Here is an 11,796-nt window from a genome sequence, read left to right on the forward strand (position 1 = left end):
GACAAGACGAGGCAAGAAACTAAAGAAAAAAAAGGAAAAAACCAGAAAAAAAATTCAAGAAGCCGAGGGAGGTTATAGCATCACACCACTTATCGGTCAGCTCACCCATTCCTTCATTTGCATCGTTCCCGATTCCGAGAAAAGGATGTTTTCCACGACGAAAATCGGTCCGAACCAACCGGCTTTAGGGGACGATCAAAGTTTATTTTGCGAAAGAAAAAAAAAAGGTGAAAATCTTTTCTTTTGGGAAGGTTAGTTGCCACCGGGTCTTTGGTTATTCGATAGGAGCTAGGGATGTAGTTTCTATTGATGTATGCTATAGATGGATGAATTTGTTGAAACGCGCTAAGGAGCTCGATGGTTTACCTAGGCACTAGTACTAGTACTATATATGGCTGTGTGATTGTGTAGACGTCATAGTTCATTCATCTCGTTTTAACTGGTTTCTTCTCTCTTTGGCTAGTCTTATTGTTGTAAGGGCCAGGTTTGTCACATGGTAAACCGGTATATGAAGGTATTATTCCAACAATCACAGGGGTATGACTTGATAGAAATTGAAAATGCCGAAATAAGTAGTAACCGCAGTAAATACAAATCATTTATCTTTTCTTTGCTCTTTCTAAATGGGGAAGCTCATGCGCGTCTATACACGCCTAGGGACCAAGCAGCTCGGAGAACCGCCAGTCCCCAGGCCATTCCAATGCTGTCGCGAAGCACATTTAACTTGCTTCCAGTCACCTCTCTCCAGCCAACCGGAACTTCCGCAACTGGGATTCCCGAGAACTCAGCAAGCATGAGCATTTCCACGTCGAAAATCCATCCCTCCGAGTGCATATATGGGATGATATCAGGTAGTGATGCTCGGGAGAACAATTTAAAGCCGCATTGGGTATCTTTGATGGTAGCAGTCTTGGCAGGCGTTAAAAGCCATAAGATCAAGTGAAAAGAGTGCATCAAGAAATTGCGTAACTTCGACCGCTGTATAACATGTCAATATTAATCCGAATGTCGCGACAGGTGTTGGAGCGCGGGATTGACAGAGTAGTTCCAAAGGGCTATTATCTCACCTTGACGACAGCTTCACTCCCAACCATATGCGCTCGGGAACCCACCGCGACCCCGCGACCCTCAGCGTCCTCGATGTCCTGACAAGCAGTGACAAGTTTCCCAAGATCCTGGAAATCACTGGCTCCGTCGGCGTCGGCAAAGACCACATATTGGCCCCGTACATGTCTCATGCCGTGGGTGACTGCACCTCCTTTTCCTCGGTTCTCAGACAGCGTCACAACTCGAATTGTCCCAGGGGGTATGTGAACCCCCTCTTGAGTGCCCGGGGTCCAAGGGCCCGCATAACCTTTGGGGTGCAGCGAAAGTTGATGGTCTCGGGCAAAACTAAGTGCCATCTCTTCAGTTCTATCCCTAGACCCATCAGATACAATGATTATCTCCCATCCCTTCTCGTTTCCAGGACCAGTCGCTGCATGGCCGTTCACATGCCCATTGGCCGGTTTCCGCTGTCGAGTTGTCTTTCCCTCTGCGACAATACCGTTTTCATTAGCACTATTGCGTAGCGTTCCATATGACCGCTCTAAATAGTTGACAGCCTCTTCCAACATGCCCCCAAGCCGTTTCTCCTCGTTGTAGGCGGGTATTACCACGGACATAAAAAGGTCGGCTTTTTCTATTCCTGATTGTTTGGGTGTCTGATTGGAGCGCTTGGACAGGGAATCTTGCCAGCAAGGTAATTGCTGGGGTTCTGTGATTGATCCATCCTTCGAAAGTGTTCGGTATTTCTTCTCTTCTGGAAACGGTTCTCGGGGTACAGGGGCGACGAAAAAGAGGGCTATGTAGGCCTGCATACGCGTGCGAAAAAAAGGTCAATTAGTAAATGTTCATATATAGCTCTAGGAAATGTTTATATTGCATAGAAATAACATTGTCAAGAAAGTAGGGGTATAAGACAGATGGCACTTACGAGTACGAAAGCCCCGAGAAGAGTTGCGATAAGCGCAGTAAGAAGAACGGATGCAGGAACACTGGACAGAAGCTCGGCGCATTGAGCGCAAACCTCAGTCCACGGTTCTTGAGGCATGGTAAAGTCGATCAATTGTGGAAACTGAGGATCTGTTATATGGTGCAAGTATAGTATGAGCTTAAGCGCTCAACTGAACAAGGACACTCCGGACTTGGCCAGCCATACGACACGGAGCCTGTCTTGGAGAAAGAACTATCATAAAGATCGGAGAGAATGATCGAGGAAGAGCATCATGGACGGGAAGTCGAGATGAATGGGAAGACGATGTGAGGGGGACAGCAAGCGGACATATCTCCGACACGTTCCTGTCGCCAGCTTGTCCTTTTGGTGTTAGTGGATTCTGCTGCGCGGGTATTCATTGGAGGATTTAGGCGGTTTGGCGGCGGATGTTCGTAAGGCACCCCACAGTTTTAGCGTCCCACGATTCTTGCGATATCAACAACGTAAGCCGTTCTGGAGTAGTTACTAGTTGTTGGTGAAGTCGTCCCTTCCGCCTAGTTTTAGGCTAATCAACGGCGCCCCTGCCCGTTAGAATCCTCCTTGATTCGGTCTGAAAAGGGGTGTGTTGACCGGTATTATTGCAATTGTCGATGAACCGCAGATGCTACAGAGCCAGATTTTGTCAAACATTCCATAGCAAGCTTATCAACGAAGACTGTACACCAGTATAGTGGGCGAAATCTGCACCTGGAGCGTATTTACAAGTTTCAGCAGAAGAAACCATGGATTGGCAACAAGTCCTATTTGACCATACACGAAGAAACCAGGACACGCGTTTTAACGGTGCTTGGAAGTAGCCGCGGGAGAGGTATCTATCATAAACTACCCCTGTTTTTGTATTCATTTCATTGCTTGGCGGCAAGTCGAGGAGTATCTGGCCTGATATTTCGTTGGGTTATAGCTCATATATGTCGAGACTGTGATGGTAGGTAGTAGAGAAAGCGAGAAGAAAAGAATGATCTCATGAGTTCGATGAACGCAAACGACATTTATCAATTTTAGATGTTCTGCGACTTCCCAGTGGCATAACTGTATGAGAGAGGTTGCCCGTTTGTTAATGAAGAGCCACTCAGGACATGGCGGCTAGACACGAAGTACGCTTCCTACTAGTATTGACAGGGCCCTGAGCCTCGTCAGGACTGACGGGTGGACGGAGTCCTTGCTTATTGACTAGAGCTGGCGGCCTTTGAACTTTCTACTACAGACCTAGGCTTTGCCGTTTAAATGAAGGCAAGTTGTTCGCCGACCAAGGCTAACAGCGCGGGTATTCCACTGACGTAGTATGCAACACACTACCATCATTAAAGGTGATGTGCACGTATTTCTACTGGCTTTGAAACCAGACTAGGAGTCATTGATAGCATGTTCTGCTTGAAACATTGTGGCGAGTCCGATCCAGGTTAGGGGCACACAAGAGAGGGCAGAAGAGGCGGTGTCCACGCAAGGGAAGGCAACTATCCAGATCCCTATTCTTTACAGCATCATTTGAGACCGATACCCGATAACCTTCAGTAATTCAGGCGATAAAATGTATGCCCAGAGAGAGTTTCTATTCGTCCTTGATGCGGGTAGGCCGGGGATAGGCGAGGCTCGGTTGATTTGGCAGGCAATGACCCATTCACTTGACATCTAACGGTCGTATTTGCTGGCATCCGAGCACCACGAACTATACGCTGAGACATACGAGTAAGCTGACGCAATATCGGTAAGACCCTTAGTGTGGAAGGTTGCTCTGCTCAAGACAACGTGGCGGGTTGGGTGTAACTGGCAACATTTATACCTAGACGAGAATGAAAGACAGTTTTCAGAATTGACTCATAGCAAGAACTATTGACTACTGCGTATTAGTACCCACAAGAGGCTCGAGGCTCACGCGCGTTGATGTTTGCTGGAGCCAGGAATGCAAGTCGATGCGGACAGGTGGTGCGAGTTGCCGGAGTTAGCCAATCAGGGGACCCGTGGCAATCGGCAGGCGATTCAGGCTGTCAGGCAACTCTTTCGAATCTGGACTACGATTCCCGAGTATCGGGTAACTTTTCAGAGCACAGCCTTCTTGACAATTCACTATTAATAGCACGGAATCGGATCGCTTTGAGATGGTTGGTGGATTATTAAACTATGAGAAAATTGTAATGGGAGCCACCAAAGAATATTATCGTTGGGTATTGGTGTTTCAATTGTCGGTGAACATCATGGTCAATGTCAGATCCACGAGGATAGTAGATTGCAGAATTGGCATGGATCGGGAAGTGCGTCATAGAGCGGCATCATGGGTGCGCCACATAAAATGTGGCGCTGCCACTGGCTGGAGCGGTTCTGTTCGATTCTCTTCACGTCCTAGACTACCTATCGGTATATCTCGTAGATTAGAATTGATCTTCAATGCAGTACCCAGATTAGTTATCGTACGCTGAAAACGCAAAAATAAAATAAAATAAAAGGACTTTTTTTTTCTTGTTAGCCAGGGATCAACCGGTAAGCACCAAACACAATAGTCTGGAAGGCAACTGAAAGGCGGGCTGACTACCCGGAAGTGGCTTTTGCATGGGTTGCTTTGACTTGGAATATCAGGCATTATTAAGTAAAGTATAACCCCAGCCAGCTTCGGACGATTTCCTGCTGCCCCTCTCCGCCTTCAACCTCTCTCTTCAACACCATGTTTGTCACTTTTTGCCTCATATCTTAACTGTTCTGATTTTTCGCTCTTTGAGTCACGTCGCGATATTCCTATAGTTGTGGGTTTTCTTCGTGTGTCAATGCTCCGCGCCCCGATCTAATTTGTTCGTTTATCTACTAGGCAGATGGATGGAAGATGAAGCTAGTTGCCTAACCCATAATATTTCCTCCTTCTTTCCTTCATAAGTAACCTCTTTGTCCCAGGTAAGCTTTTGGATATTTTCTTTGTACCATATTTAGACCCACTTTTTGTTATATCTCTCTTCTGCAACGTGCTCCAGAGCCTCCAACATATCAACATAGATTGTGCACAAGTCCGGAGGCTCTGTGATAACGGATCAACTCTGTCTAACCTTGTCTGTCTTTCCCTGTGTCAAGCAAGCTTAGTTCATTCTTACGCAACTAATATACTCTAATGCACCCTTGGTAAATAAACAAGTCCATTTCATTATTAAAACATTCTGTTTCTCTTGAGCCTGATATGTTCAGGAGTTTCGGGGTTTAGCCGCTAATGGAACCAGATGACGCATCGTCTATGCTTCTACCAACTACAATGAGCGACGATAATGTTGATCAGGAAACCTTTCCTTTACGATTCCGAGATCCCGTAAGAGACCAGAATCTGGGTTCTCCCGAAGTTGGAGTAGAGACGGGCTTTTCTAAGTGAGTAATTCACCCATCGTTAGGTGGCCTCTGTTAAATGATGTGTCGAGGCCACCAGCGGCTCACTGGCCATTGCAGCAAGTTGTTAACCTTTCACGCAGGAAGCCGGTTGTACCAGTAGTGTCGGATGCTGGGTCTCCAGCAGGGTCATCTTCGACCAACCAGGCGCGCCACTCCACCAGTTCTTCCCTTTTGAAGAGACTTGAGTCTAGTGGTGATGTCCCGAATGGTTATATCGCGGATGGTCTAAGTGATCCCGATAGCGAATGGGTATCTCCGAACAAGAGGCGTTGTCAGTCACGGCACAGCAGACGGGGGCCATCCAGCGCATCTCCCGGTCGTCCAATCCGCAGGCCAATAACTGAAAATCTACTTTCAAAAGCCCAATTCAACGGAACCGATGCTCACTTTCGTAGTGCTTCTACCAAATCGCCAGCGGATCTCAGTGGAGACTTTTCACAGACACACCACCAAAGAGACTCCAACCAGATTTTGAACGAAAGCCCACATATATCGAATGCGAACCTTACACAGGGCGCTATGGCTTCCGTGCCTGTATCAAACGAATCTAGAGAGAGTTTGAGCCATGAACAGAAGATGGTTGGAGGGCACTCTGCGGTAGCTGGAGGTATAGAATCAACTGGGATCATCTTACAGCCAGAAACTCATCCTATAACAGAAGATCAATTAGCCAATGAGGTTCGAGGAATCTACGCCGGGCTCGTCATGGTGGAGAAGAAATGTATCGACATTGTCAAACAACAATTTGTACAGGAAAGCGAGCTGTCCCATCAGCAATGGCAAGCCTTGATCGCCTTACACCGAACTTTACTCCAAGAGCATCACGACTTTTTCATGGCCTCGCAACATCCGTCGGCTAACCTAGCTTTGAGAAAATCATCGGAAAAGTACAATGTGCCAGCTCGTATGTGGCGCTACGGAATCCAGACGTTTCTAGAATTGTTACATCGCCGACTTCCCGATTCCCTCGAACACATGCTGACGTTCATTTATCTGGCTTACTCAATGTTGACACTGCTGTTAGAGACCGTCCCAGCATTTGAAGAAACCTGGATTGAGTGCCTTGGAGACTTGTCAAGATATGGCGTTGTTATTGAAGAACGTGGCTTGCTGGATCATGAGATCTGGGTTGGAATCGCAAGATATTGGTACAACAAGGCAGTAGATAAGAACCCTGATGTCGGCAGGATCCAACACCATCTCGGAGTTCTAGCTCGGCCCGATATTGTCCAGCAGCTGTTTTACTACACAAAATCCCTGGTTTGTGTGCGTCCATTCCCACGCACCAGGGTAAGTATCCTGCGCTTCTTTAGCCCGCTCTTGCAAGGCCCTAGAGTGATCGGCTACCCCCATGTCACGACCGCATTTGTGTCCGCCCATGGCTACCTTTTTACGCAAGCTACTGCAGTTCATTTCATTAAATCATCGGATGAGTTTTTGTCCTCCCTGGAAAAGTATATTCCCCGAGTGGGCGTGACTTTCAGAATGCAGGGAGTTTACCTCACTTCTTCTAATTTTGCGGCAATGCTAGAATACAGTAATAGTGATTCTCTCCTATGCGCTGAATTTCACCAAGTGGCCACAGAGCAGGCCAAGCCATCTGAAGACCTCTCTGCTGCTGAGGACCCCGTCAGAAGCGCCCATGAGGCTGTGACTAGTTTTCTTACCCTTAAGGCTCAACAAGATCCCTCCCAGCTGGCTTATGGGTCTAGCCTTGCTTTTGAGACGTTCTCCGTTATGCTTGAACATGTTAACAACATGAATCTATTCCCCGCACTCCATACCTCTCTGGCATTTCTATGGTGTCTGTCATATACCGCGACTGGTATGAAATGTGTTGAAGCCGTAGTTCCTTGGAACAGAATTGTCATCTTCCTCAATATGATCATTCAACCGAGCTTTCTTCAAAGACTGGTTCAGGGTTGGTTGAGCTCACTGGATGAATTTGACTTCAACTTGATCGAGGGGGCGGAATTCCCTATTTCTAATGAAACAAGTTGGCTTCCGGAAGACTTCCTCATTCGTGGCCAGATCTGGAGCCAGGTTTATTATCCTTCGTCGTTTTTTGAGAGTTGCCCTTCCGATGAAGATGGGCGCAATGTCGAACGAGAGTCCCTGAGTATCTCTAGAATGTACCGGTGTCTCTGGTTGGGTGTGAGGCTGGCGAAGGTATGTGTTCGTGGACAAGCAAGAGTGTGGATGCTGGTGCTGACATCTTTCAGTTCAATCGTTGGATAATGTACGACCCTGCATCGCGACAGTTCACCGTGACGCCATTTGCTCTGGAACTCGAGGCAGCTCTGAAATCCGAGACTATATCTGAACTCGAAAAGATGGTGGAAACAAAATCCGGCAGTGCTCTTTACTTGGTAAGGCATAGGTTTCAGTTGCCTGGCATACAAGACGGAGTACAGTGTTCTCCATCAACAGGTTAGAATACATAATTCAAATATAGATATTCTTATGACACTTCCGACCGAATATTCCGTATCTTGTATAGTCCTGCCCATATGGCCTAGCCAATGATTATCTCAGCTAGCGCATTGCAAAGAAACAAAGTGTGTAGAAACCTCGTCAGCAATTGGCTTTCTAGCAGCACCGGTGTTCTACAATGGATCACTCGCTTCATCATGATACGGTTTGAGATTTTCTGAAAGTGTTCTCTTCGAGCACATAAGAGCTGTGCGTTGTTGTATAATGGTAACCGGGGGAAGTAAGAATACGATGTGGGCGAGAAACGAGGATGTTGATTGGCCTTATTCAAGGCAGAGTTCTATCACGCCATCAAGACAGAATTGAAGCAATTGACCATTATCTGCGCATATGCCCTTGCGTCCGGCTGACAGTGACAGTATAAGTTTGAAGTATCGTCCAATCTTGTGGTTCTCCATAGCCTGAACCACCCCAAAGCCTTTATATAATTCCATCCGTCGAGCCCTATCGGATAGTATCATGTCTGTCGCAAAAGAATTCGAGGTGGCTAATACTGAATACGCTGCGTCCTTCAGCAAAGGCGGCCTGCAGATCCCTCCGAAGCGGTAAGCACACAGTCTTTTCACTCATGTATCCCCTGTGGTAGTCTATCAATAGCGCAAGTTCAAGGCCTGATAGAGCCAATGCGGCATCGTAGGAAGGTGGCTATCGTGGCATGTATGGACGCTCGTTTAGGTGGGAATTCAAATTCTCTTGCAGGACTTATACATTCGTGATTCACTGACTGAGATCAAGATCCGGCTCGCGCCCTTGCTCTTGAGGAGGGCGATGCCCATGTGATTCGAAATGCCGGTGGTCGCGCAGCAGATGCTCTGCGAAGTATCATCATCTCCCAGCAGTTGCTTGGTACCCGAGAGATTGTTATTATTCATCATGTACGTGAGAGCCCATGACAGTCGTCGAAGGAGAAGGATGATTTGAAAGAGTAGAGACCGACTAATATCTTGGATCACTCTAGACTGATTGTGGGATGCTCACATTTACTGATGAGGTGATCCGGGGCAAAATCAGATCGGACCTTCGTCAAAACGCTGATCATATTGCTTTCTTGCCGTTTGGCGATCTCAACCAAAGTGTGTTAGACGATATCAAGGTGCTGAGAGAGAGTCCTCTGGTCTTGGATGTTCCTATCACGGGGTTTCTGTACGAAGTTGAAACAGGAAAGATTGTCAGGGTCGGGGATAATTTGTGATAGAAGATGCTCGAGGACAGTCTTTCCCTGTGTGGCTGAATCAACCACTACTCTGGCTTTATTACAATAAAGTACCATTATATCTACACCGAGCCAAAGTTAGCCGACTTACTACTGATTTAGAATATCAGTGACTCTTTGCTATTTCCAAAAAAGACACTAGTATCTTCAAGTTGTACTAGATGGTCACGAGTGACAGTGGGCCAAACCAGTCACATCAAGTGTTTCAACTTTGAAATCTCCCGACCCTTCGTTGCATTGGTCTAGAATAAGGCTGACCCCACACGGTTGCTCCAGAGTCGCATACACTCACCTTGCTGTGCGAGGCTGCTTTGTTGTTTTGCTCCCAGCCTACTAATTATTTTCGCGACTAGTCTCATTATTTGTTAAGTACATGCCATGGTTCTGGTTCTGTTCTGGCTACACCAACACTCACTAATCACACAAGGATGTCACCATGTATGGTAGGTCACCTCCAGACCCTTTGTCTCCTTACTTGTTGGATATTTTGCTAACAGCGTAATATACAGCATTGGTGTTTCCGATAGTAAAATTGATACCCATTCGCAACCCCCAGTTGGCCTTTACATGTGCGTTGATGGCGTGGTGCTTTAGGCTCAAATATGCAAATTCCGACTCTCTACACCACTGGTAAGCGGTATCAAGGGAACCAAACAATATTTGTAAGATGGATGCACAGCCTGCCTGGTCAGAGCGATGCAAGCATGTCACGGTCAACGTTGTCCAATAAAGAAGGCCCATATCAGTACAACGATGAGAGTCTGCTCAGCCGCATATTGTGCCCTGAGGCTAGGGATCCAACAGGTTTCTACAACCAATAGTGACTGAAATATGAATCATGGGATTCTAAGACCACTTGGACTTATGCAAAGTCCGACATGGGTGAAGTGACTTCTTTTACGCGGTGGCTCCGCGAAGACACTGCCTAACCCTGGTGGAACCCAGAGACATATTACCCTCTCCTTCTTCCTAACATTGTCGATCCGTGACTTTGAATAGCCCGCCATGATATGGTAGGGCTTGATCAGAATGTCTAATCCTCAGCGAGCTATAATATATCCTCTACAGGTATCAGTACTTCTCTTTCCTCTATTGACTCTTGTCCATGTGAGTACTCAAGTTCCTGAGCGCAAATACAGTTCTTACTGTACAAACGGACCCTCTCGTGCAGCCGGAATGCGCTCTGCTTACTCACTCAAAAACAAGGTATCGAGATCATCCAACCGGCTCAAGGCGATCGACTGAATGCCATGGATGGCGTTACAGTGAGATGGACATATAACTCCTCACACGACCCTTTGGAGGCCGATTTCCAGATTGGGCAGGAAGGACACAATATTGTCCCACATGCAATAGTTAAACTTAACATGAGTTCTATTGGGTTTCAGGCTGAGCATGTTACAGGCCTTCTGGGTCCATCTGCATTCGTGAGGATATGGAACGCCGACTGGATAGACACCTCGAGTGTTAAGGAACTCGCCAAAGTCAATGGTTTCACACTTACCACCGCAACTACCCTTGTCCATATGACATCGTCGGTACCCCGTGCTACTACTACCAGACCTGGAACCGCTACTGGCGCCTCGGCCTCAAATGGCTCCCTGTCGACCACCAAACAGCCCAAGACGACGGTGACACTGACAGCCATCCCCGATCCTATGCTGGAGGAAAGCAGCCCAGGATTGTCCACAAGTGCGAAGGCAGGGGTTGGAGTCGACGTATCCGTTGGGGCAATTATGATTATCTCAGCCGCTGCCTTTCTTTTCGTGAGGAACCGCAGGAAGCAGGGAACTAGGCAAGATGTTCGATCTGAGCTACCTGTTAATCCCACTCCAAAGAAAGTAGCAGTCCTGTCTAAGCCCGCAGAACTCCAGTCAACATCGACCACAAGCATGAATCTTATGAACTGCCTGTATAATGGTGGCGGTGTGTAGAGTGAAACATCGGCATGCCTCTACCAAGTGAGACATCATAGGAGCGATGCAAGCATTCTGTTTCATTGGGATAGTAACAATGGATATCATTATCCTACTTCCATTCCAATTGCGCTATTTAAGGGATATTTGAAGTAGTACACCACACAGCGGTGTAGTGCATTAAAAGTGAAATGGGACAGCTCTTCCTACTCATGCTTATATTTTCACTTGTGACACCCATTGGCCAGAAATTCGCATTAGTCTCCAGTTATCATAAATCAGACTGATCGAACGAAACCCTATAGCTTTGAATCTCAATATATGTTATCATAGAAATGATTAAATACATTGATCAATTAACAATGGTACCATAAAGCCCTAGTCTCAGAGCATCTAGTAACCAGAATTACCGTATCCAGAGCGCTCACTAGATCCGTACGAGTCACCTTGGTTCTTAGAACCGTAGGAGTCAGAAGACCCATAGCTGTCATTCTTCGAGCCGTAGTTGTTACCAGAGGACCCGTAAGAGCTGCTATCGTTATCACGACGGCTGGAACCATAGCTATCATTCTTGGAACCGTAGGAGTCATTGGAGGATCCGTAACTATCCTTCTTAGACCCATAAGAGTTATCGTTGTCGTTATCACGACGGCTGGAACCATAGCTATCATTCTTAGACCCATACGAGTCGTTAGAGGAGCCATAGCTATCCTTCTTAGAACCGTAAGAGTTATCGTTGTCGTTGTCACGACGCTGGAACGCATAGCTGTCATTCTTAG

At 46.9% G+C, this 11,796-nt stretch overlaps 5 protein-coding genes across 5 annotated transcripts; 3 read left to right on the top strand and 2 right to left on the bottom strand.

Annotated features, from left to right (window-relative positions):
* Positions 1-633: 633 nt before the first annotated feature.
* On the bottom strand, positions 634-2,092 carry ABOM_012161 (dolichyl-phosphate beta-glucosyltransferase; the record flags this gene model as incomplete). Its single annotated transcript, XM_022539289.1, has 3 exons — positions 634-978; positions 1,068-1,853; positions 1,976-2,092. 3 exons carry the CDS (start codon positions 2,090-2,092, stop codon positions 634-636), a joined length of 1,248 nt encoding a protein of 415 aa, XP_022382916.1.
* Positions 2,093-5,264: 3,172 nt separating this feature from the next.
* ABOM_012162 (uncharacterized protein) lies at positions 5,265-8,238 on the top strand (the record flags this gene model as incomplete). Its single annotated transcript, XM_022539290.1, has 4 exons — positions 5,265-5,374; positions 5,476-7,564; positions 7,618-7,764; positions 8,161-8,238. 4 exons carry the CDS (start codon positions 5,265-5,267, stop codon positions 8,236-8,238), a joined length of 2,424 nt encoding a protein of 807 aa, XP_022382915.1.
* A 109-nt stretch (positions 8,239-8,347) lies between these two features.
* Positions 8,348-9,080, top strand: ABOM_012163 (beta-class carbonic anhydrase; the record flags this gene model as incomplete). The annotated part of the gene is made up of 4 exons (XM_022539291.1): positions 8,348-8,433; positions 8,526-8,563; positions 8,624-8,763; positions 8,847-9,080. 4 exons carry the CDS (start codon positions 8,348-8,350, stop codon positions 9,078-9,080), a joined length of 498 nt encoding a protein of 165 aa, XP_022382914.1.
* Positions 9,081-10,351: 1,271 nt separating this feature from the next.
* ABOM_012164 (uncharacterized protein) lies at positions 10,352-11,035 on the top strand (the record flags this gene model as incomplete). The annotated part of the gene is made up of 1 exon (XM_022539292.1): positions 10,352-11,035. One exon carries the CDS (start codon positions 10,352-10,354, stop codon positions 11,033-11,035), a length of 684 nt encoding a protein of 227 aa, XP_022382913.1.
* Positions 11,036-11,410: 375 nt separating this feature from the next.
* On the bottom strand, positions 11,411-11,796 carry ABOM_012165 (uncharacterized protein; the record flags this gene model as incomplete). Its single annotated transcript, XM_022539293.1, has 1 exon — positions 11,411-11,796. A coding segment is annotated over one exon (386 nt), but the record flags the coding sequence as incomplete, so codon positions are not given.

This window comes from Aspergillus bombycis (assembly GCF_001792695.1).
Source record: "Aspergillus bombycis strain NRRL26010 chromosome Unknown contig00249, whole genome shotgun sequence".
Taxonomy (NCBI): Eukaryota; Fungi; Ascomycota; class Eurotiomycetes; order Eurotiales; family Aspergillaceae; genus Aspergillus; species Aspergillus bombycis.